Source organism: Notolabrus celidotus, chromosome 7 (assembly GCF_009762535.1).
Source record: "Notolabrus celidotus isolate fNotCel1 chromosome 7, fNotCel1.pri, whole genome shotgun sequence".
Classification (NCBI taxonomy): domain Eukaryota; kingdom Metazoa; phylum Chordata; class Actinopteri; order Labriformes; family Labridae; genus Notolabrus; species Notolabrus celidotus.
The window spans coordinates 26,618,173-26,642,861 of NC_048278.1; the positions used below are offsets into that span (position 1 = coordinate 26,618,173).

General features: G+C 39.0%; 2 protein-coding genes across 7 annotated transcripts; one reads left to right on the top strand and one right to left on the bottom strand.

Annotated features, from left to right (window-relative positions):
• Positions 1-36: 36 nt before the first annotated feature.
• On the bottom strand, positions 37-8,942 carry pkd2 (polycystic kidney disease 2). 3 transcript variants are annotated; one of them, XM_034689051.1, is made up of 16 exons: positions 8,379-8,940; positions 7,715-8,191; positions 6,509-6,622; positions 5,378-5,511; positions 4,851-5,101; positions 4,519-4,743; positions 3,905-4,133; positions 3,653-3,823; positions 3,375-3,556; positions 3,163-3,283; positions 2,969-3,067; positions 2,283-2,404; positions 2,064-2,181; positions 1,817-1,980; positions 1,378-1,525; positions 37-982 (listed from the first exon to the last, which is right to left on the bottom strand). In XM_034689051.1, the coding sequence occupies exons 2-16, from the start codon at positions 8,145-8,147 to the stop codon at positions 773-775; spliced, it is 2,721 nt and encodes a 906-aa protein (XP_034544942.1). In that variant the 5' UTR covers positions 8,148-8,191; positions 8,379-8,940; the 3' UTR covers positions 37-772. The 3 variants fall into 3 exon arrangements, with proteins under 3 accessions (XP_034544942.1, XP_034544941.1, XP_034544943.1); XM_034689050.1 differs by having other exon boundaries at positions 45-982; positions 7,715-8,279; XM_034689052.1 differs by having other exon boundaries at positions 70-982; positions 1,817-1,977; positions 7,715-8,279; positions 8,379-8,942.
• A 4,501-nt stretch (positions 8,943-13,443) lies between these two features.
• Positions 13,444-24,170, top strand: g3bp2 (GTPase activating protein (SH3 domain) binding protein 2). Of its 4 annotated transcripts, none has more exons than XM_034688722.1 (13): positions 13,444-13,674; positions 16,278-16,396; positions 16,478-16,559; positions 16,942-17,115; positions 17,387-17,477; positions 17,584-17,689; positions 18,332-18,512; positions 18,655-18,756; positions 19,217-19,319; positions 19,425-19,484; positions 19,606-19,737; positions 19,820-19,938; positions 20,913-24,170. In XM_034688722.1, the coding sequence occupies exons 2-13, from the start codon at positions 16,302-16,304 to the stop codon at positions 21,192-21,194; spliced, it is 1,527 nt and encodes a 508-aa protein (XP_034544613.1). In that variant the 5' UTR covers positions 13,444-13,674; positions 16,278-16,301; the 3' UTR covers positions 21,195-24,170. The 4 variants fall into 4 exon arrangements, with proteins under 4 accessions (XP_034544613.1, XP_034544614.1, XP_034544612.1 ...); XM_034688721.1 differs by having other exon boundaries at positions 13,485-13,674; positions 19,820-19,947; XM_034688723.1 differs by lacking the exon at positions 19,425-19,484 and having other exon boundaries at positions 13,483-13,674; positions 19,820-19,947.
• Positions 24,171-24,689: the final 519 nt, after the last annotated feature.

The window sequence follows — 24,689 nt, forward strand, 5'->3', positions numbered from 1 at the left end:
ATGGTTGTTACAATAAATCAAAACATAAAACACATTCATATTTTAATAAAACTTTATTGGCATAAATATTAAAAAAAAAAAAAAAAAAAAGATTTTATAAAAAAATTAAGGCACAGGGGAAAAATAATAAATGCATGGGTTTCCCATGAACACTAGATGCACTCCAAATTGAAGTTTGTTTAAAGTTACAATATGTATCATAAAATGATAAGCTATTCATTTTAAGCTTAATCAATGTACACAGGATGAGTAAATATGACAGAATATGCCACACTCTTACCTATTATTTTAAAAATATGAAAAAATAATCAGCATAATTATCATTCATATGAAAGCCCTTTTTGGTATTTGTGTAAATGCTAAGATATGAAGCTATCAAATCAAAAGCAGGTGAGCATATTTGTCATGTAATACAAAAACCATACCCTGTGTATTCTGAGTATGACTGAATATTTTCAAAATGTTTTATATACAATACTGAGTCTAACACTGTGGTGTAATACTGAACTGTAAATCCTTCATTATTTTTACAAACTCTTCAAAAGTGACGGTTTTGTGAATATGCTTACATATCTGTGTACCCTCAGTCCCTTTCAGTGCATATAAGTATTTGAGGCAAAGTGTGATTTAGTACCCTCTTTTGTAATACTTCAAGAAATTTAAATGGCTTCATCTTATATTGTTCTGCAAAAAATGGTCCCTTGTCTTCAGTTGCTTGTATTGCTGCAGAGGAATTTTTCAATAGTGGAATACTCTTCAGCCGACCAGGTGCTTACACGTGGCTGCTCCCATTTGTGCTCATATCAAGGCCGTCAGCGGACAGAGAGGAGGATGGACGGGGCCGGGGGTTGACAGGAGTGGCTGTCTGTGGGTGGCTGACCTGGGACACCATATCATCAGTCTCTAGACGCTCCAGCTCCTCCCTCACCAGCATCTCCATCTGCTCCCTGTGGGCATCTGTGTCCCGTCCCAGGCGTTCATCCTGACACACAAAAACAGTATAAAGCCTCAGTATACATGTAAATAGGAAGCTCAGTATCACATGCTGTCTGCAGGCATGCACTGTTGTTATTGTAAATCTACATACATAGACCGTTCAGCAGAGAACTTCAATGTCTCAAATATTATTATAGAAGCATGGCTTATTTCTAGAATGTTTGCAGTGAGCACACAGCTTTTTTCCTTATATAAAGAAAAAGTTTCAAATTTGAATCTGAGCTATGAAAAGTTACAGAGCATATACACAGTGTGGTGACAAAGAGCCACTAGAGTGTGGTGATCATTATCTGTAGGTTTGTCAATGCAAACAGTCCTATGATCGGTTGATTTTCATTCGGAGCTTGTAGACGCACAGATTACGACTATATTGTATCTGACCTCAATGACTCCATCCATCAGACGGCCCAGCACATCTCTCCTCTTGAGTTTAGCTCTCTCCATAGATTCTAGCTTCACGATCACGGCATCGATCTTTGACACGATGCTGCCAATAGAATGCTCCATCCGGTCTACACGCCGCACCAGCCTGACAGACAAAGACAAAAAAATGTCCTCAGTTAACCCCCAAGTTAATATTTTTGCGTTGGTATATATTAAAAAAAACAAAAAACAAAACAAGCATATATTTATATTTATATTGCTTCAGTATAAAAACGTCCAACAACACCAACAGCTTAACTCAACTTTTCTTAATACAAGGGAGGGGTATGTATGTTTCTGACAGGGCATTTTATCTGAATAAGACTTGTGAATGGCTTAAAGTTTTGAGGCAGTCTCAAATATTAGTAAGCTATGATGCAATAAAAAAGCTTCTTACACTTGAAACTCCTCATAGGAGACACCCCCTGAGCTGCTACCACGCCGGCGAGAGCTGTGGCCGCTGTCTTCATCGTCATCTTCTTCTGAGTCGTCCTGTGTGCGAGGGAAGCTCCGCCCACTGCTGGGTCGAGTCAGTGAATTGCGCTCCAACTCCAAGTCCTCCTAGCAAACGAGCAGAAACACACTGACCATCTGCAGGGGTCATGGCTGAATGTGCGCTTACTCACTCATGCTTCATCACTCACTCTCTCCTTCTCCAGGTCGTCTCTCATCTGTTGGTGTTCGTGCTCTGTCAGCTCCTGATCGCCGTCTTGATCGTACTTGGCAAAGATGGCTTGTATCTCTGCATCTGTGTGGCCCTTTCTGAGTAATGACAACAAAAGAAAAACACTTACATATTAAAAGACAGCATTTAAATAATAATTTAGCCGCATCTTCAAACATATTTGATTTCAATTTGTTACCCTTTAAGATCCTGGCGGAGTTCATCAAAGTTCAGTTTGCCTCCAGCCTGACGCAAACTCTCTGAGATGTCATCTACTGCTGTCTTCTTCAGTCTCAATTTCATCAGGGCTTTGTTACATCCCTGAGAGAAGAAGCGAAGAGGGTCAGAAGAAAACATTAAACCATGACAAAGAAAAGCATAAAGCAAAAAAACACAGTATTTAATAATTGATATGATTCAACAGATCCCTAAAACTTATAATACATTCATTTTCTTCTTTACCAATACTTCCGGACTAGACAAGCAGAAGTAACACAATTGCAACTGGCTCTCGGATAACTATGGATTTACAATTTAATCAAAAACTTTAGATCAAGGGTGGCTAGACCTTGATTCAGGATGGACAAATGGATAAGAAATGCCAAAACTGCCTTCTTGATATCATTCTGTGTCACGTGTTTTGGAGATGACAAACTCTGGTATCATCACCAAAGTGGTGTATTCTTAATGTAATCCCATGCCAGTCATGGATTGGCCATAATGAACGCCCTACTGTACCTGGTACCAGAGTCACAGGTCTTCAACTGCCTCTCTTGCATATTTGGAAAAAGAGAGGAGCAGAACTAAACTGGTCACCACCTGACGGGGAGTTCAATGCTTGTGCAATGTTTTGTGGACTTGGAGAGGGTCTACGAAGAGCAATACCTTTTTAATTAAGTCAGTCATTTCCATCTCAGACCTCTGTTGGGACATGTCAGCCTTCACCTCAGAGTATGTGTCATTGATGATGGCCAGGAACATGTTCTGTGTATAAGAAAAGAGATTAAAGCTATTCCCATGTTGGCGAGGGGAAAACCCCCAACAAATGTCAATAAAACATGTGTAACTGGCCTTCTCACCATGAGGATAAAGAAAATGAAGAAGACAAAGGTTGTAAAGTAGATTGGTCCAAGCACTGGATTGGCCTCCTCTATTTCTGAGAACTCAAAGTCTCCCAGAATAATGCGGAACTGGGTGAAACTGAAACAGCAAAACATGTATCATTTTTAAACTACAGGAGACACCAGATGTTAGAGGTATTTCTACAATTGTGTACTATGTTTGTTCTTACATGCTATCTTGGAATGTGCTGAAATCGTCAACTTGAGTTCCAAACACCAAGTAGGCTAGCTGAGCATACGCCAAGAAGATGATGAAGAACATGATGGCGAAACCCACAAGGTCTTTTGCGCAGCGAGACATGGTGCTGGAGAGCTGACTCATGGTCTTATTGAAGTTGATGAACTTGAAAAGCTGAGAGAGAGAGATTATTTTTGACATTTGTCACCTTCACAGTGTTAAGGTTATTCTTTGTACACAGTGATGGTTGCGTAGTTAAAGATTTTATACCTTGACCCAGGAGAAAAAGACAATAACTGCAGCCACGTTGTTGAACTGAACTTGCAGGCTGGCTAATGGCTCAAAGATGGGGTGAGCAGTGTAGTTCTCCAACAAGCCTTTGAGAAGGTGTCCAACCATTGCTGTTCTGGTTATGCTCATGATAATAGCAACAACACTCAGCTAAATAAGAGTAAATAAAAAAAAATCTGTCAGTGACAAATAATCTAAAAAGTAGATCTTAACAGACAATTTGAAACGCACCACAACAATGAGAACATCCAGACAGTTCCACAGGCTCTTAAAGTAATGCAGGCGGTGAATTCGGATCTCCAGCACCTCCTCCACCACATAATAGAGGATGAACAGGCAGAACGCCACCTCACACACACCCACAAAGTAGTCCCAGCTGGACACGTATCGTATCAGGCGGACTGTTTGGAACTCCCAGGAGGTCAACACCCCGCCAGTTGCAGGGAACTCTACCAGCAACCTGACAGATGCAAAAAACTGTTAGTATTCACACAATGTAAGTAATAATGGAGCTGTTGAGTTTGGACACAATTCTAAATTAAGAAACAGACAATTTGACCAGCTGAACAAAAGTAAAATTAGCTGCTTTCTGTTTGTCCAATAGAAATATAACATGCTGGTTCTTGTTTCTTCAATGTAATAACTTGCACTCTCTTGGTTTTACACAATTTTTGGATCACACAAACAATCAATGATGAAATAACGGGCTGATGGTAGCCCTATAGAGCAAAAATTGAAAATTTACCGTGGGCCACTAGACCAAACTGGCACCTAAACTGCACATCTTAAACTTTTTTTCTCCTAAAAAATGATTTTTTATGTTTTGACTGATGATTAATTCTTACCTGGCGATACAGAAAAGGTTGATGTTCTTATTGTAGACAGAGAAGTCTAGAAAGACTGCTCTGGTGCCTCTGTCCAGCCACAGGTGGTCTTTGAGATACTGCAGTTGGACAGCTGACTCCTCTCTGGTACGAGACAGGTCCTGGTGGTATCCTCCACCTCCATATTTAGACACCTGACCCCAAAAACTGCTCCCATTCATCTCACTCTCTGTAGTGTACACCCAACTAAGAGATCACAGGAAGAAAGGTGTATTGTTAAAGTTAAGCTTTACAGCTTTAGTTTCCTTTAAAAATGAACTGATGCAATGATTTGAAATGTGACGTGAACTTACGCAGTTCTTGTCTTGGGGCCAAACGAGGCGGTGTCTTCGTTGGATGGGGTGTACATGTTGTAGCAGTCCTGAACCTCGTTTCTCAGGTTTTCGTGGACAGAGCAGGACTCATTACGAACTTTAACCTGCCTGAGCCGTGGAACACCGAGCAGGAGGTTCTCATAGTAGATGAGGCTCTGGTTCTCTGGCAGGCTCTTGTTGTTGTACCACACCTCCCAGTACATGCCATTCAGGAAAGGTCCTTCTGTGAACTACAAGGGTACAACAGGCAGTATGACACAGGTCACCACAATATTTAATATGACAGTATACAGTAAAACATATTTTGTATGAATGTCTCTATAGATAGTCTCAAATGAAAACAGGAGGACATATTTAGTTTTGGTTTTCATTGCTTTTAACCTGTGTGTGAAGAGGTGTCTCCTTCCAAATGCATGATAATATTAATTACAGATAAAATATAAAGGTGTTTAAAGTGGTTTGACAAAAGATTTCAACCAAAGCAGAGATTATTTTTAGTCTTTTACCTTCCAGAAATCTTCCATGGTAGAGAGGCTTCTAAAAGTTGAATGGTCCCCAGCAGACAGCTGTGTGTCCAGGAAAAGCTGGGACATGACTTTGGTGTAATAGTACATGTTTGGACTCACCATCCCATATGTCACTGCAGAAAAGAAAACAACATAACTTCCCCCATAACAAAACAACTTCATGTCTTAATGTTCATTCTCATTTGGATTTCTGTTCTCTGCAGCAGGCAGTATTTATCAGGGAGTAGCTCTGGAAAGAGCTTTTAATGGTGAAGCTCTGCCCGAGCTCTGCAGAGTGTGCCTTAATGCAGTCTGCCAGGAAATAATTTCCTGATCCGCCCCTAACCACAGTTTGGCAGTTTTCATTGCAGTAAAAAGAGGGAACAGAACCTTTCCCACTGGTTTTTCAGCCCTACGCATTTTAAATGTGGGATTTCTCAATTTGTTTACATTAACAGAGTGCTGCCATTCAAATTTGTGCAGCTACTGAAATATAAACTCACTGACGATTCACAAAGATTGAATTTGACTATGCCAAGATACTTAAGCACAAATTGTGAGTTTGAAAATACCTTTTCAGCTCAGACAAACGGGCAAAGGCCTGCGTATGTGGTTCTGCATTTTATAAAGCTTCAAGTGTCCGCTTGTGACATTGTCAGAGTTAAAAATGAATTACTGTGTAGAAAGTCAGAATAACACATGACAGAGCAGCACAGAATCTAAGTGCAAAAACATTTGTTGTTGAAATATCACCAAGTGTATCTAAATACATCATGGAACCCTTCCCCAGCTCACAGTTTACTCCGCCAGTTTGCTTTATTTCTAGTTTGAAACACAAAATAATCCAATAACCTGATACTTAATGGCAGAATATAGATAGATTGAACTACTATGGCCTTTTAGCACATTTGGATCAGTAATCAGCACTCCCCTCTAGTCAATAAATGAAAATGCAGTACAGTGAAATCATGACAACTTAAACATTCTCATTGTTTCAGATAAAAAAAAATCAGGGCAGAAATCTGCCTTTTGACATATTTGTGTCTCAACAAATCTCCAAAGCTGTCATGGTGTAGACGATGTCTAACTGACATGCCAGCAAACTTTGTGACATTTTCTGTGTTTACTTACGGATACAAAGAGTGATGAGGAATGCAATATATGTGAGCATCTCCCTCAGTACGTTCCTGAGGTACCTCTCTCTGCTGCTGTCGCTGTCCTCCATCAGCTCTGTGCCCCACAGAACTGCAGATAGAAACAGCAATTCAGATATCAGGACATGAACAGCATACAACAAGGCTAGTACAGAAATACTCAAGATAAACATATACTTTGTTCCATGTAACAATATAAAACAATAGACTGAAATGTGACCAATTCAAACGATCCCGTGGTTAATGAAGAGATTGTAAAAGAAGAGAAAATTCTTAAGTCATACTTTTCCTGATATTACTTAATTTCACTTAAACTGTCTTTCTTCTGGACCATTATATGTATACTTTATTTATTATTTATATACATATATAATTGTTTGAATTATCTGCTTTTTTGTTAAATTGCAAGATGACAAAGAACAATTTTACAGTTATTTTGAGTCAAATGATAGCAATATTGACATTGATATGAACAAAGTTAAAGGTCTTGTTTACATGTAACTGATAATGAATTTAGGAAAAACTAGGACTTAAAATCTGTGATTTTATTTAACATAAATGTAATTGAGGGCTTGCTGTCAGAGGGAGCTTGAATTTTCTAGTCCAGGGGTTCCCAAACTTTTCAGCCCGCCACCCCCAAAATATAGGTGCCAAAGACTTGCGACCCCTACTGTCTCTCAAAGTGATTTAATGTGGCTAGCTGGTCTGCAGAGAATCTGCCTACCTATATGAGCATGTGGCTGTGTTTCCTGTGCCGGTATGAATTAACCTACTGCTACTGATGCTTTTGACAATTAACTGTTCACTAACCCTAAACTTAGGAGTCATTTGGCAGAAAGAAAGGCAGACAGCTCATTATATTTCTATTTCCAAGGTTTCATTTCAACTTTAGCGTCTATTTTTGTCGATATTTTTTACTAAAATTGGGTAAAATGTACTATTTTTTAGATAATTAAAAAAATAAACATTCTGTAAGACATCTCACGACCCTCCATGTGTCTTTCGCGACCCACCAGGGGGTCCCGACCCACACTCTGGGAAGCCCTGGTCTTGTCAACATCAAACTCCTTATTTTGCTCTTATAGGAGTAAAGTGTGACTTATCTATCTGTGATGAATAAACAGAGTATTTCACTTCAAACTCTACCATATCGTGAAGTTAAAAAAGTATAAGAGTGACAAACCTCGGATCTTCTGGAGTATCTGCTTCAAACAGCCAGGGTGCTCATGTCTGTCTTGCTGTTGGGCATCCACAGTCGGGGTCGGATACAACCCTCCCCGGGTTATGTGGGTGCTGCTGCTGCTGCCTCCGCCTGTGTAGCTCCCCAGGCCACTGCTGCAGCTGCTGCTGGAGGCCGTGGACACTGACCTTCTCCCTGGACTCGCTGGAGGCCAGTCCGCTTCCATGATCTCATCCTCGGGTTCGAAACCGGGATTATCGCGACTCCACGCTTGTCTCGATGGAGGGGACGGGGTGCCTATAGCTCCTCCGAGACCCAGGTCTTGAGGTTGGATGTTCTCCATCTCTATCCCCTCTCCCGAGTCAATAAGTCTGTGAGGCAACCTGCCAGTCTGGCTCTGTGGTAGCTGCTGTGGTCTTACTCGGGAAGAACTCATGGTCCACTATATGCTGGGTTTTATATTTGCTTTGTACGGGGCATCTGAAAAGTGCAAAGACGCACGGACCTCTATAAAAGTTTATAGAATCATTTCGGCTTTCCTTTGAAAATATCCGCTACATATGAACGCCTAGAATAAAAGTAAAAGGGGAAATGTGTCAAATAACTAATGAAATAGCTACATCAAACTCTGCATGGTATCCTGATCGTCCCATTAGTTTCCACTCACCGAGTCCTTAAGAAAGTTTCCTTGAGGAAAACATCCAGCCGTCTTCATTTGCGTCTCAAAGAAAGAAGTCCGTCGTCTTGAATAGGATGTTTGTAAAGCGATTATTAACTCAAACGAAATCAAAGTCGTACCTATTTGGTAATTTACATTTCACTGACGGCTGCAGTAAAGTGCTCGTGTTTATGTGAAACGGGAATGGTACTTCTCCTGCCCCAGGACAGCCATCTTGTTCTTCGACTGTTCCCCTAAAAAACTCTCTTTCTCATTTGTTCGGGACTCAGATTACATTTAGGAAAAGTCATGGCGTCGTAAAGAAGGATGAAAACACTGCAGTGGAAAGCATTTTTCCTAAACTGAAAATCCAGAAGAGTCCTTTGTATTCAATGTTTCCTAGCGTTTATACAGGCTGAATCTAAAGTTTGTAAAGCTGCAGGGAGATAGGTTTTTTGTTGTCTATTTGTAAAGATGAGATTCGAGGTCCAGATAGTAGGACATTTCATTGAAACTGTTTGAAAAGCCTTTTTGATCCGTTATAGTGATTAATAAGAGCCATAAATGGTTTTTAAAAAATTATATCTTAAAGAAGGATAAAGTCTTTTGTGTTACATAATCTCTATGTTTGGATTTGGTCGCTATGACAACAAATCGTTTTGCGAAGAGGAGTCATCAGGGCTGTCTTACATTATTTAACCTACACTTCAATTGCAAAAGAAGAAAAATAGCTTTCACTTTCATTCTTTTTGGAGACATTTTTTTTTAAATATAGGTATTGCTTTTATAAACATAGAAAATACAGACTTGACAAAAAACAGCAGAACTTGAAAAAAAAAAGGCATACCTCCCACTCCCCTCCTAAAAGGAAAATAAAAACAACAAAAAAAAGAGCACGTATAGTGCAACAGCAGCCTTGATCAAATTAAACCTTATTTTAAGCAGGTCTTATTGGAAAAAACAAACAAATAAGAGATAAAATAAAGGCATACTCACAGCAGGATGTTGCAGTTAAGACTCAGAATACTATTTGCCACAAAGATAATTTAGCAAAGGGTCCCAAATCTTATTGAACACCCTTCACTTGTCTTCGTTGTGAAATCTCAGTCTCTCAAGACTTTTTGGAAACAGTTTAAAAAGCATGTATAAAGTTCTAGCTCAGTCATAGATTAATTATCCCCAGTAGTACACAACTATTATGTACTGCCAGGGGCGTGTCCAGAACTTTTTGACCGGGGTGGCCCAACTGAGGCTCTCACTTAGGCAGGGGTGGTCAGTGCATTTACAAATAAATAACATTTACCCTTTCTGTCTTCACAACCCACTTTCATTAAAGTATTAAACAGTTGTTGTATTCCTTTTGACTTAAAAAAAAAACATGACAAAGTGGCATACATCTTCTAAGCTTAATTCTTTAAGGACTTACAAAAGATGTTTTTTCAAAGTCACATTTGAGGGCATTAATAAAGAAATCTACTGTCAGCCTTTTAACTCATCCCAAATTATAGATTTTAACAGAAACCCCACATCTGACAAGGCAAACAGCCAATCATAATTAAGGAATTTGGGGTGGCCAATTGGATTTCAATGGGTGACAGTGCCACCCTTGGCCACCCCTCTGGTGACGCCACTAGCTATGACAACAAATTGCTTTGCAAAGGGGAGCTCACAGTCATCAGGGCTGTCTTACATTATTTAACCTACACTTCAATTGCAAAAAAAGAAAAAAAGCCTTCACTTTCATTCTTTTTGGAAACAGTTTAAAAAGCATGTATAAAGTTCTAGCTCAGTCATAGGTTAATTATCCCCAGTAACAGTGGTGGACAAAGTACACAGCTTCATTACTTTAGTCAAAGTATAGATACTCCATGTCAAATATTACTCCAGTACAAGTGAAAGTTGCTCTATCAGATTATTACTTGAGTTAAAGTACTAAAGTACCTGCTTTTAAAAATACTTAAGTATTCAAAGTAGTTCTTAAAAAATCTTAAAACATTGTATTTTACATAAGTGTAGTCAAGAATACATAGGAGTACATTATGTTACATTATGTTTATCTAGAAACCATTATTTCAAATCTCTAAAAACTATACCATGGAATAAAAACAGAAACTAAGTTACTCCAAGCTCAGACAACTTAGTTTGAAATGTTCATCTGGAATGAAACAAATGTTATAGCTCAACACGCTTTCTCATGTTGGACAGTGAATTTTTGTATGTTTGGGCAGAGTGGGAAACAGGGAGAACATTTCAAACGATACGTATCATTCTTCATTTCAAAAACCTCTTACACCGTGGCTCAGGTGGAGAATTATAGCCATCATTACCACCTCTACATGAACTGCCTGATCTGAGTGAATCGCTTCGTGTTTGCTCCATGTTCAACCGTGGGATCAGATTTCAGAAAGAGATGGAAATTCATGAGCTGACCTCAAAGCAAAAGTAGTGAGTAACTAGAGCACTGATAGAAATGTAGTGGAGTAAAAAGTACAATAATTGTCTTCTGAATGTAGTGGAGTAAAAGTAATTAGTTCCCCCAAAAAATAATACTCAAGTAAAGTACAGATACTCAAAAAATTTACTTAAGTACAGTACTCAAGTAAATGTATTTGGTTGCTGTCCAACACTTCCCAGTAGTACACAACTATCGTGTACTGCAATGCTAATGATATTCCTCTTATAAAAAAGCATGATTCTAATATACAGTATGATTTATGGTGGTTTGCAAGTACAAAGCAGGATGTACTTGCACATGCATGACAGATATACTTTCAACTATACTGTTCTATTCATTTTTGCTACTTTATACTTTTACCCCTTTATATTTTGACCTGTAACATGATGTTGTGTACAGATTTTTAATCAAAGGAGTCCCTTGACTTTTGGTACCTTTTTAATTTTCAGTGCAGTATTTTAGTTATGTTGCTCATAAACTATATTTCTACATTGTGGTACCTTTTTGTCAGTTATGGATCTTAAGAGCAGTCATCCTACCAAAGGTTAAACTAGGCCTGCTACCTTTTATGTATTTTGTTTCATTTATGTCTTTCAGTGTGTTTAAAGGGTCTACTGACACGAATTTCCATCAGAAGTGTTAGCATCTTGTTACACCACTGGGTGGCGCTAAACATTCACACTTGGACCCATTTAAAGAATGAAACTAAATGGTGCACTATATCTCAAATCCCACTTTTGTTGTGACAATTTTGTTCAACTCTCTGTGTAGGTGATCCTTAACTGTTGTCTGCTTTTTAAGATGATAATGTTTGATAAAATTATTGTAAGTAAATTAATCAGGTAGTTAGTTTTTGATGATGAAGTTGGATATGTATTATAATTTATCACAATCAAAGGACTTCAGAGGAGAAAATCAGTCAGCTCTATATCTGGCCTTCAGGGATATGCTGGCGTATTTCAACTATATCAAGTTCCATCAATACAGGGACTCAACCTGCTGAAATACTGCTTCTTTAAATTTTACATTTCAAACACATAACTTCAACACATTTTGACAAGGTAAATACAAGCACATGTTAAGGTGCATATGAATACAAAAAAGACAAAGTGCAGATTAGGAACACCATCTTTTGTTATGGTCACATATGAAAGTGCATAAAAAAGTTACTTGCTTAACAGCAACTTTTCAGAACTTTTGAAATAACAATAAACACAGTTTGTCCCTGTCCATATTTGGTCCCATCTGGGACATAAGCTTTCAATGTTTGTAATAATGTTGGATTTTTTGTGAGTGTCAGTGTTAGTAAGAGATGTTTTACATGTTTTACTGCAGTACATACACTATGGCTGTTTCAAAGAGCCATTCAAAAGACTGGCTTTTGGCTCAATGTTATGTTTATTTATTTTTTTAGAAGTCAACCAGGGGTAACTTGCTTTTATCAAGGAAACAATCACTGGTAGCAGTTCTAAGATAAGATTTGGATCAGAATAATTCAAACTTACATATCCCACCAATATATATACTCTATTGGTGGGAATTATTCTGAAATATTGATTATAATTTCATTTGGCATTGTAAACATTCCATGAGATGGTGCCATATCCCCATGCTTCAACAGTGAGATCACTATTAAGAATTTTCCCTCACCTAAAAAACTTTGTGGCACTATAAAAACTACACAGGCTACAGATAACTTCCATGCAAAACAACTTTACTGTAACATTTTCCAGCTGTGCTACTAAATCTGAAATGTAAAATAAATCTGATTTGACATGGAGTGATCCATGTTCAAATTCAAAAAAACAAACTATATGACAAACTGCGAGCCATCCTGGATAACCCCTCTCACCCTCTCCATGATGAGCTGTGGCTGATGGGGAGCTTGTTCAGTCAGCGCATCATTCCACCACGGTGCAAGACTGAACGCTTCAGGCGCTCCTTTGTGCCCACCTCCATCAGACTGTTGAAGAGTAACGGAGGCCACAGACTGCACCACGCTGACCACTGACCCCCATGAACAGATCCATACCATCCCTGCTCTGTCTGTCACACTCCATCATCTCATCCCGAACTGACTCTCTTGACTGCTGCTGGCATTATAATGCATAATATACTGTATTATAATTATCTTTGCCGTATTATATTATGTTATATTACATTATTATTGTAACTACAACTCATGGTCATATTACATACCCATATTTATCTTTATTTATTGCACACCATGTCAACCTGTCACTACTGAAACATTTTTTAATACTGCCTGTAATTACTGCTATTTAATCTAAATTCCATTGTAACATTGTATATATCTAAATTGTATTCTAGCTTTATTTTTCTATTTTTGTTTTTACTTATTTTATTTTATTTTTTATTTATTTATTCTTTTTTTATTTTACTTATTGAAACTTCTTCTTATCTTATCTTATCTTATATATTCCTTCGATTGACAGACGAGTCCAGTTTTAAACAACACCTTTTTTTTTATTATGAAATACTAAGACAGTGAAGTGTGAAAGTGGTTTGGGGACATAGAAAATTGTGTGAGGGCGGGGTTATTTGTTTGTCGTCATAATTTATGTTGCCTAGTGTAAACAGTCCATTGGCTGAATCTGTGTGATGGGGGTTCCCTGCCCCAGATCGCAGGGGTAAAACAATAAATAGAACCTATCTCTTTAAATCTGCAATCTCTGGTACAGCAGAGATCATAAACTGTTTGGTAGCTGAGCGTGGGAAATATTACAAGATTAACCCTGAGATACTTTGTATTTCAGAACAGTTTACAGTCAGTTCTTCGAGGTTATTTATTAAAGATACTTCTGTCTACATAGATAGGTCATTCATAAGGTAAGTTAGACATCCTCCAAGCTACATCAAGCTAGCTTTGAGACACGATAGCGAACTGCATTGTCTGCTCGAACCCATGGATGGTTTCTAAGTAGACACAGTAATCTGTCGTAATTGCCAACCAGGCGTGTTATTGTAGTGTATATCAGCCACTTTCACTACGCGGTCAAACAATAATTCGTTTAGACTAATTAAATCAAATGTTCCTCCTTTGTTTTCTTTGAGCTAACCTAGCTTAGCACTACACTTGTTCCATTGAAACGGTTTAACAGAAAGTTGGACGTTTAATTTAACTGACATCGTTTGTAGACTTGATATATAAAGTAATGTATTTCACATAATGGTTCAACCTCATGGAGTCCATTTTTCTGTCTGATTGGTAAAACATTGACACACTTTATTGCTCCAGTAAAATGGATCTCATCAGCTTGCTGGTTTACCCGCTTGCAAACACCTGAATAAGACTTGTCTGTGTAAAGTTCAGCAAACTATCATATTGACAGCTTTCTGCATGCGTTGTGTTTGTTTGAATACCATGAAATATGTTCTTCCGCTCATTATTGAGACGACGACAGGCTAAAGGAAAAAACGACGACGCCACAAGTTAGCTTTAGCTTCACATTAGCTGTGCGTTGCTTTCCTGTTAGCATTAGCCTCTTTTAAGATGACAGCGACGAGGCCGGTTGCTGCAGAATTAGTGTCCCCTTTAGTTGTTTACAATGCTGCTAACACTGTCAAAGCTGTCAATAAAGCATTGGATGCACCAACAATGTTTAGAATATGTACTAAAAAAAAAGAATGAAGTTATCACGTTAAAATGAAAATGCGACAAATGGAGAGCATGGTCAGAATGTTGTTAGCACAGAAATGTAGAGGCCTATCTATACAGCGTGCTATTTATATACAACGAGATTTAAGTGTAATGTGTATTTATGGTGTTTACTTTTTAGGAATTGGTTGAATTGTTTTAAAGTTAGCTGCCTGACTTGAACGCTCTTATTTTCTGCACACTTGGTTTCCTCCTTTGTCTCATTGGATGGACGTGATGGCGCAGTTGAATGTTAGCTGGGCCAGCTAAACAGTCAGCTGTTTTGCCTCTGCCATTGGGGTTGATGTTTGTCAGGTGAATCATTTGGCCTTGTCATTACACAAAGAAAGTGTCTTCACTCACGATTCCACTTCCTGTGCTTCCTGCTTTGACACGATGTTTGCCCGGGGCGCTATGAGCGTTTTAATGTACAAGGGCTTCCTCTAATGACCTGATCTGAACCAAGTCAAACAGCAGCAGCCCTACTGAGTCTTCATTCAATGTCAGGATCTCCTGCACTCAGTTGTTTATTTATTACATACAGGTTATGTAAACTCGTCTAGTTCTTATACAAAAGCTCTGAAATAAATCAAAGCCTTTTTGGAAGTTTAGTTATTCAGTCTTACTTGATACTCAATATGAAAAGTGAACTGCTTTGTTATTAGAGATGGGATTTATGGCTCTTTGAAGGGATCCGGATCTTTCAAAGAGCCGCTCAAAAGACTGGCTCTTTGGCTCATTGTTATATATATATATATATATATATATATATTTTTTTTTTTTAGAAGTCAACCAGGGGTAACTCACTTTTATCAAGGAAACAATCACTGGTAGCAGTTCTAAGATAAGATTTGGATCAGAATAATTCAAACTTAAACATCCCACCAATATATATACTCTATTGGTGGGAATTATTCAGAAATATTGATTATAATTTCATTTGGCATTGTAAACATTCCATGAGATGGTGCCATACCACCATACTTCGTCAGTGAGATCACTATTTGGAATTTTCCCTCACCTTAAAAAACTTTGTGGCACTATAGAAACTACACAGGCTACAGATAACTTCCGTGCAAAATTACTTTACTGTAACATTTTCCACACAAGAACATTTTAACAGTACAGAAAAAAATATAAAAGTAATAAAGAAGAATAAATGTATATAAAAAATATGAATACAACTAGAATTAAAATTAGGACATTATAAAAATGTGAATGCAAATTGTACTTCCCCACCTGGTTTCTACACCTGAACTATTCTACAAACAGGAGCTCAGCTCCTTGACTCAAATCCACATCAAAACAATGTAAACAATAACGAAATGTAGACAACTAGTGTGAACAAAAGACTCATGGGGCACGCAAGTGACATGTGAAGGCAGCGTGGGCAATCTGCATATAAAAACGGCTCCCAACTGCAAATTGGTTCTCATCGTTCACTTAAAAGAGCCGTTCAAAAGACCGACTTGTTCGCAAACGTCACATCTCTAATTATTTTTAAATGACTGATAAATTAAGTATTGATGATGCAATTTAAGAAATACTTCTCATTATAAAACTAACACCAGCACAAACCGCTGTCCAATATTACCTCCAGAGGTTAATAATCTTTTCTCTAAAACTGTCTAGAAGAAATGAGAACATAGAAAAACAAAATATCTTCATCAAAGTTGGTTTATTGTAAGGGATGGCGATGGCATAGTTTAAACTTAATGTACAAATATTGTGTTTGTGTATTTTTGTCAACATCAATATTGTTACATTTTAATCTTTTTTTGACATTCTGTTTCAGCACTTAATATTGTTTACCAAAGAAATGGTGATGGAGAAGCCAAGTCCCCTGCTTGTAGGGCGGGAGTTTGTGAGGCAGTATTACACACTCTTAAACAAGGCGCCGGATTTTCTGCACAGGTAATAACAGCATGCCACGTGTTAGACTCTAGTTCCGTTGATGTTAATAATTCTCTAACTCTCATATCATTGTGCCGTAAGGTTTTATGGGAGGAATTCTTCCTATGTCCACGGTGGACTTGACCCAAGTGGGAAGCTGGCGGAGGCAGTGTATGGGCAAGCGGTAGGTGCAAAAAAAACAAAGTTGAGGACTGATGTTGAAAATGTTGTGAGGCGGGTGTGATTTATGAGCAACATAAATATTATTCACATCTTTGAGGGAAAAAAATAATGTTAAATAACACTAACATAATCACCACATTGACAACATTTTCACATTTAAGGAAATATTGCTTTTTGTAAAAACCCTAATGTTGTCATATTATTATTTCTGTTTATTGGTTATGGTCAAATGATCAAAAGATGAGGACATGAATCAAAAGGCCTTTTATGTCAAACATAATAATCAATGTGAAAGTAAAAAACAAGCTAGCTGACTAAGACTGTGTTCCCCCTTATTCTATTTTTTCATTATTTGGTTGTCGCCTCATTTCTGTATCTCCTAGGAAATCCACAAGAAGGTCATGTCCCTGCAGTTCAGTGAATGCCACACAAAGATCAGGCATGTGGATGCGCATGCCACTCTGAGTGATGGAGTGGTGGTGCAAGTCCTTGGAGAACTGTCCAACAATGGCCAGCCCATGAGGAAGTTCATGCAAACTTTTGTGCTCGCGCCAGAGGTGAGTAGCAGCATTTCTCAAGTATCAACTGGCATTTAAAGTGGAGGGACAAACACAGCTATACAGTTTCTTACTGAGATTGATGGCTTAACTCTAAATTGGTAGTTGGGGTATTTTATTCACTAAGTAATAACTGCAGAAGAGTCGCTGCTGTTTTGATGAGAAAATTTTGAATGCATTAGTGGGCCAAAGACATGTTATGGGTCTTCAGCGTAATTTGGTAGCGTTTAATTATTTACTTATTTATCTATTTAACAACTTGTTTCTGTAGGGTTCAGTGGCAAACAAGTTCTACGTCCACAATGACATCTTTCGCTACGAGGATGAGGTTTTTGGAGACTCTGAAGCTGAGCTTGATGAGGGTAACATGTTAACTAATATCGTACACTTTTTGATTTATTCATGACTTTCTCATTTATCTAACTTCCGAATCTGGTGATGAACATGTTTTTGTTTTCTTCCACTCAGAATCTGAGGAGGAAGTAGAAGAGGAGGCAGAAGAGAGGCAGCCATCCCCTGAGCCACTTCAGGAAAGCCCCAACAGCACCACCTATTATGAACCTCACCCTGTCACGTACGTTTTTTTTTTCTCATAACCTTAAGCTGGGTATATACCTCTGCATTGGCTCTGCACTGTACTGACCAACACAGTCATAGGCACTACATACTTGTGCGTTGGAGTGTCCCCGTCGCACTGCTATACTCCAACTAAGCGCAAGTTAGCAGTGCGATTTGTATGCTGGTCATATCGCCAGTTTCTGGTTCAGTTTCGTCTGCATGTTTTTATACCGGAAACCATGGCGGCTGAATCCAAGTGTAGTATGTTGGAGTTAGGGCTGATAAATGTTGAGCAGTAGTTGATCATATTGCAAACAAGAAAAGAGAGGAGACATAGGAGGAGATGGAATGCTGAATTTGTGTAGGCAAATGATGGGGGGGGGGGGGCAGCAGCAATACTGAAAATGTCTGTCATCGAACAGACCAATTGGGGCTTGTTCTCTGTAATTTTTCTACACGTTGTTACATTTGTGAAGAGGTGCACGTCGGGCTACGTGCATACACTTCTGCACAGGTACAGAGCTACACTGACCTCGGCTAGTTTTGACACAGAAGTATAAACCAGGCTATAATCTATTTAAGGGTGTGTTGCCCTCTTCTGTGTGACCTTAAAACGTTTTTCTTTTGTAGTGACTGCATGTTGATTTGTGATCTGTAGTAATGGAGTAGAAGAGCCCATGGAGGAGCCAGCTCCAGAACCAGAGCCTGAGCCAGAGCCCGAGCCCAAAGCAGAGGAGATAAAACCTGAGGCAGAGGAGAAGGTTCTGGAAGACATGGAGGAGAAGGCACCTTCACCGGTCCCTGCAGAGTCCCCACCAAACACCCAGGAACCTGCCAAGGTAAGGCTGACGTGCTCCAATGAGATTTACTTCTTGATTGTTCTTTTAAAAGACATATTTATTCAGAGAAGTAACATACTCTGCCTAAATTTACACCTACCTGGAATGTAGTGTTGAGTTGTCATTGATGCATCCCTTGCAGACTTTCTCCTGGGCCTCGGTGACCAGTAAAAACTTGCCCCCTACCGGCACAGTCACTTCTTCTGGAATCTCACCCCATGTTGTTAAAGCTCCAAGCTCACAGGTAACAAACTTCCACTGGACTGTCTTCAGAACATCACATAACATTTGAGAAAATCGTATTAAATTCCCTCTCATACCACAGTTTTGAGCTAAACTTCTTTTGGACTTCTTGTTTCAGTCACTTGAATTAAAACCTGATTCATAATGAAATTGCTGAAAATGCAATTTAGCTGTAAGCACAAGAGTGGCTGTCAGATTCACTAACAAACAATTCAACATTAGCGAAATAAAAGGGACATCCAAAAGATTAATATGAGTTGAAGCACAGCCCCTTACATTTTTTTCATTACACAAAAACAAAAAGCATTTCAGCAAAGTTCGGAGTGACATGGATTGAAAACCCATAAAGCTTATGCAGTATGACCTTGAGCGATTCTTTTGAGTCATCATATAAAAGCAGAGTTGAAAAGGACATGTGCTTCATTAGGTCTTTTTTTGTGCAACATTCCTCCCCCACACAGCCCAGAGTGGAGGCCAAGCCGGAGACACAGACAGCACCTCTGCGGCCGCGAGACCAGCGCACGCGGGACAGACCAGCTTTCACTTCACGGGGTCCAAGACCTGGTAAAACCAACTCATAATCACCTTATTAAAGCTTTATCACACCATTTTTTTTACCTTTTCACCTAACTTTATCTTACTTTCTGCATGTCTCTTGTCACTTTTTAGATGGTGTTTCTTCTTCAGAGTCACAAACTGGAAAACCACACCTGAGTTTTGTAAACAAAGGTAATCATCAAAGTTTAAGCCAAATCTAAATGATTATTTAAATGTGTTTTATGTTTGATTTATAGGATTTTGATGTGGGTGATGCACCTAAGCTAATTGATGTTGTTGTTCTCCTGTGCAGGTGGACGGGAAGATAACGAACCTGGTGACATGGACAGTAGGCGGATTGTCCGATACCCAGACAGCCACCAGCTCTTTGTCGGCAACCTTCCACATGACATCGATGAGAGCGAGCTTAAAGATTTCTTCATGAGTGCGTGTCATCAAAAAAATCCACACTTATCTAATAACTCCATATTAGAAAAAATATTTATTTTTGTTTTATTTGCTTGCAGCGTATGGAAATGTCGTGGAGCTGAGGATCAACACCAAGGGTGTTGGTGGAAAGCTGCCGAACTTTGGATTTGTGGTCTTTGACGACTCTGATCCTGTGCAAAGAATCCTTGGGGCCAAGGTAGACGGGGCATGTATAAACATTTCATTACCCACTTTCATTCTTTTGTGGTGGTTTGGTGACACATATTTTCACAAGAATATTTAGCTTCAATCTGACACAGTGGGGTAAAAAAGACCCTGTAGTTAATTGTCCATTGAATTAAAATATCATGGAGAAGTTTTATCACTTATTGACTTATATGAAACAAATCAAGGTTGTAAACAGAATATAGCAGCTGTGTTTAGACCAACTGTAACACAAAGTTAGAGAAAAGACATTTGAAGCTGTGTTTTGTATCTAAGAAATGCAGTTTCAAACTGTGAGCATCAAGTTTTATTCATAATGACTGGATTGTGTTGCGGCAAATGTTAATCAAGGATTAACTTATGTGTGAAAACGTCCCTTTTGTTTCCACCTCTTAGTGGTGGGAATTTTGCTCTTTAATGTATTAGTTTCAAATGGGGTTTTTTAAGCCACAAAATGGCAACATCATCTCTCCAGACATCACTACATGACAACTGTAAGGTCATTGCCCATCCTATGAGAAAGTCCCCCTTTTATTTGGTGACAGTAGACTTGCATAAAAATGCCAAGACTGGACTTTTGACCAAAAACAGACATGCGTCTAGGGCAGTTCAAGGAGCTGTATTGGAGGGTGTTATAGTAAAGGTGGCTTCCCTACCTTTTTTTGGCTAACAACTTCCACTTGCCCCACCACTCCAATACAAGACTACAAGACTGGCCTCTTCCAGCTGAATAAGTCAGTTGATGTTGTTTCTTCAAGTTGGTCTCGACTCGGTCTGAGTTGTTTTCACTGGCAGGGACACTGAAACTATTAGACTAATATGTGACACAGCAAAGGTTACAAAGGGCCTGAGACAGATTATCAAACTTGTGTGCAAACCAGTGAATGAGGTGGGTTGTGAAATAGACTGACAGGGAAATGTTATGTCTTTCTTTTTCCTGTATTGACCTTGCATTTCTCCCTTCAGCCCATCATGTTCCGAGGGGGGGTGCGTCTGAATGTAGAGGAGAAGAAGACGAGGGCAGTGCGTGAGCGAGAGACGCGCGGTGGAGGCGACGATCGCAGGGACATGCGGCGCAATGACCGAGGCCCAGGAGGTTCCAGAGGTGTCGTGGGCAGCGGAATGATGCGTGAACGTGACGGGAGGGGACCGCCTCCTCGAGGTGGCATGGCCCCCAAACCTGGCATGGGCTCTGGGAGAGGCTCTGGTGGCCAGGGAGAGGGCCGCTTCACCACCCAGCGCCGCTGAGAAGAGCACCACCTGCAGCGTGGAAGTAGTACCGTGTTCTTCATCTTCAACCGTTCTCGTTAACGAAAAGAAATCTTCATGTATAAACGTATATATTTGTTTTTTGTTTTATATTTTATTTTTGTTCCCTCTTTGCTTTGGAATGTGACACAGCCTGTCAATCGTTTGTTTGTGAAATAGACAAAACCGAAATAAGCAAACAAAATTTCGCTTATCAGTTGTGAGCTGAGCATCCTTTTTCAGGTTTCTCAAGAATTCACAAACTTTAATTTGTAAATTTGTGAAAAAAGGCGAACCAACCAGGAGTAATCTGCCACATTAGGAGGGACTGATAAGACTTTAAGTACGACAATACAGCCCATCATTTGGAAAAGAGATTATATGCCTTGACTTAACTGGGGCGCTGCTTCATGAAATCCCTCTATTGCACATTTTATATGGTAGTTTTCTGCCCGTTGCTGTTGGAAAGGAGTGAGATGCAAAATTTGTGCAGTTCCAGGGGAAAAGCTTGCCTTTTACTTTTTTCCTTTTGAGAGACCACTGCTTCAAAATTGCATAATGCACTCATCAATATGCACTAATGGGTACTTTTGTCGTATTACATTGACATCCATGCTCGGAAAGCAGCTGGAGAGACCTGTTTTGTCTCGAAGCGACACGACTTATCGGGGCAGGCCTCGCTTACAGCCTGTCTGCTGTGACCAATGTACTTTTCACACTTTTGACCCAAAACTTCGCTTCAATTACTGCTGGATGGACAAGATGAAAAGCAAATCTACATTATATTTTTCCTCATTTATAAATCAGAGAGCTCAAATCTTGGACTTTCACCAAATGTGGAGGACAAAGGATATACAAGAAACAAAGTTGAACAATAGAAGAGTGGTGGTAAAGATGGCTGCTCACTCTGTCTTTTCTTTTTATTCCAAGTTTGTTTTTTCTTCACGTTTTTCCCTGCCAGCTAGACCGTGAAACTGGGACGGACGACATCTCCATCCCTTCTTCCCTCCCTCCCTATCTGAAGCGCGGAATAACAGAATAAATGTACAGCAAAAACCACAGTTTACTGTATGTTTTTTGTTCTGTGCATATTTCATTTCTCCCTCTCGACTTTATAGAGCATGATGGTGCCTTCTATTTCACCTTTTCCAGTCTTACTAAAGTGGTTTGGGGCTTTGCCGCCTCCTAATGCGGAGCTGCTCATTCTGAACTATTGACTTCTGGGAGCAGACATACAAAAACAGAAAATTGCAGTATTCACAAGATTTAGTTTTCCAGGTGCATATTTTTTTTCCACATTGTTTTACTACCTAAGATGTTCTGTTGTGAATTTTGTACATTTGTTTTTGTATTGTCTGTTCTGGGTTTTGTAGAGAAAATAGGTGCCTCGAGTTCTGTTTGATGTTAAATGGTTAAGAGCTGCATCTGAAGAACCTCTCCCCTAAAAAAAACAAAAGGTACATTAAAGATGTTGACAGTGAAATGCTTGGTGTTTGGTTTACATGTCATAGCTCAACAAAACAGTGAAGGAGAGTAAATGTCTCAGTGTGAGTCAGAAACTGTTTATCCTTACTTTCAGTCTGACTAGTTTTTTTTTTAAACTCATGGCAGCACTCGGGTCAAATCCCTGGACTCAAAAGTTGTCGGACTTTTTCCTCAGCAACAATTTTGTAATGATCTGTGGTGGGTGGGCTGGTCACAGTTCAGCCTCAAGACTAGCAAATAATTGTGCTCACACTTTTCTAGCTGTTGATGCTTTTGTATTTTCATATGCTGATTATTCATTGTGCTTATTTTATGCGTTTTTTTTTGTCCATTCAAGGCGAGTTTAATCTGAATGCCATAGTTGTCTCCTTCTTGCCCCTTAAGTGTGTTTTCTTTGGTACCACTCGGTAGGGAGGGAAGACCCTTCTGGTTTCATCTGGAAGGGAAACCTAAACATGAGTTGTTTCCTTTTAATTTTATTTTTGTTATCTTGCACTGAAATGGGAAGTGAAAATCGATGTAGCATTTTTCTGGACAACTATACTGAATGAGGTCTTCCTTGTCTGGTGGTGTTGCACTATTCCCTGCATTTCTGGGACAATCTGTCAGTTTGAACACAGCCTCTTTCCAAATTTCTCATTTAGCTATAATAAAAAATAAAAACATGATAGGGCTTACCTTGATCAGCATGAAATAACTTTTAGCTCTCTTGCAGTTCAAACCAGATTTGATGCATATTTTATGTAGTTTTTCAACGTGATGCTGGGCTGTTCTCCCAGGTTGAATATTTTCTGAAGTGACGTTAGTTTTCAATAGAGGGACTCTTAATTTGCTACCGTCAGTCTTTGACTGAATAATACAGGAAAAAAAGCGACAGCTCTTTGGTCTTTGAGTGTTTTTAACAGACAGCTCTTATTGGGTGCTTCTACCCTGAATGTTTATTTGTCAGGTAATTCTTTAACATAGGCACTTGACTGCAATCCTACTTTTTACAGCAGTGGTCAATGAAGAGAGTGGTGAAGAAGAGCCATCATGCTTTCAGACCAATCTGTGCTTTTACGTGGAAGTGGTGGTGAAAAAGTTGTCTGAACACATAGATTTAATGGTTGGATAATTATTTTTTCACATAAGTTTTCAGTGGTCCTCCCCCTTCTCCAAAACTTTGAAAGGATCCTCAAAATAAAATTTAAAAAAAGCAGTAAATTTATTTTCCTGCGGTTGAAAATGCAGTAGAGTGGATCCTCATTGTGAATCATTCCAGTCCTTTTTTTAATTTTTTTTGAATGAAAATAGAAGTACCTTCTTGGCTTTAGCAGGTGTGGTAAACAGTTGGCTGCCATCTTAATTTTACTGTGTTTACCCTTTACTTGTTGCTAGTACTAAAGTGTTGCAGGTGGAGAATCTTTTTTCTTCTTCTTTTGTTCCTTTTCCTTTCTATTTTGAATGTGTTGGACTTAACATACAATAAACTACTGATATCAGCACCACTCACACCGTTTGTCATGTTTGCACCTTCCTCTGTATTCAGATCTTGTTTAAGCTGTTGATGAAGCTTTCTGGGTGTGAGCAACACCCTAACAGCTGCGATGCACTTTTGACCAAAAAGCCATTGTCAAAGGTCATTGGCCGGCAGTGGCATGTATCTGCAGAAAAAATAGGTTTTGCTCATAACCTGATTTTATTCTGCTTTTAAAATTGCTCTTCAATCAATTTTTATACATCAAGATCAACCTGCTTATTATAGATAATGTGTTATATGGCTCTGGAAAGCTTTATCAAGTCTGAACCCCAGATTGGATTTGAACATAAGAAGGCAAGGGGGAGTAAGCAATGGATTTATGCCTTGGAAAGTAAAATTAAATTTGTTACAGTGGTGCAAGATTTATCCATTATTTTTAATATATTAAACTATAACATGTCTGATGCATAAAAAAAGACATAAAATGCATCAGACATAGTCTCCTTAGCTCTCTTCTTCAGATGAGATTTCACTCAGTGTCGCATCAGTTC

What these genes read in the sequence shown, in the direction of transcription:
- pkd2 (XM_034689051.1), bottom strand. Translation starts at nt 8,147, where the DNA reads ATGAGTTCTTCCCGAGTAAGACCACAGCAGCTACCACAGAGCCAGACT. An exon ending in TCATTTTCTTTATCCTCATG is followed by an intron (nt 3,068 to 3,162) that starts GTGAGAAGGCCA and finishes TCTTATACACAG; the next exon opens with AACATGTTCCTGGCCATCAT. An exon ending in CTCCGCCAGGATCTTAAAGG is followed by an intron (nt 2,182 to 2,282) that starts GTAACAAATTGA and finishes GTCATTACTCAG; the next exon opens with AAAGGGCCACACAGATGCAG.
- g3bp2 (XM_034688721.1), top strand. Translation starts at nt 16,302, where the DNA reads ATGGTGATGGAGAAGCCAAGTCCCCTGCTTGTAGGGCGGGAGTTTGTG. An exon ending in TGAAGCTGAGCTTGATGAGG is followed by an intron (nt 17,478 to 17,583) that starts GTAACATGTTAA and finishes TCTTCCACTCAG; the next exon opens with AATCTGAGGAGGAAGTAGAA. An exon ending in TATGAACCTCACCCTGTCAC is followed by an intron (nt 17,690 to 18,331) that starts GTACGTTTTTTT and finishes TGTGATCTGTAG; the next exon opens with TAATGGAGTAGAAGAGCCCA.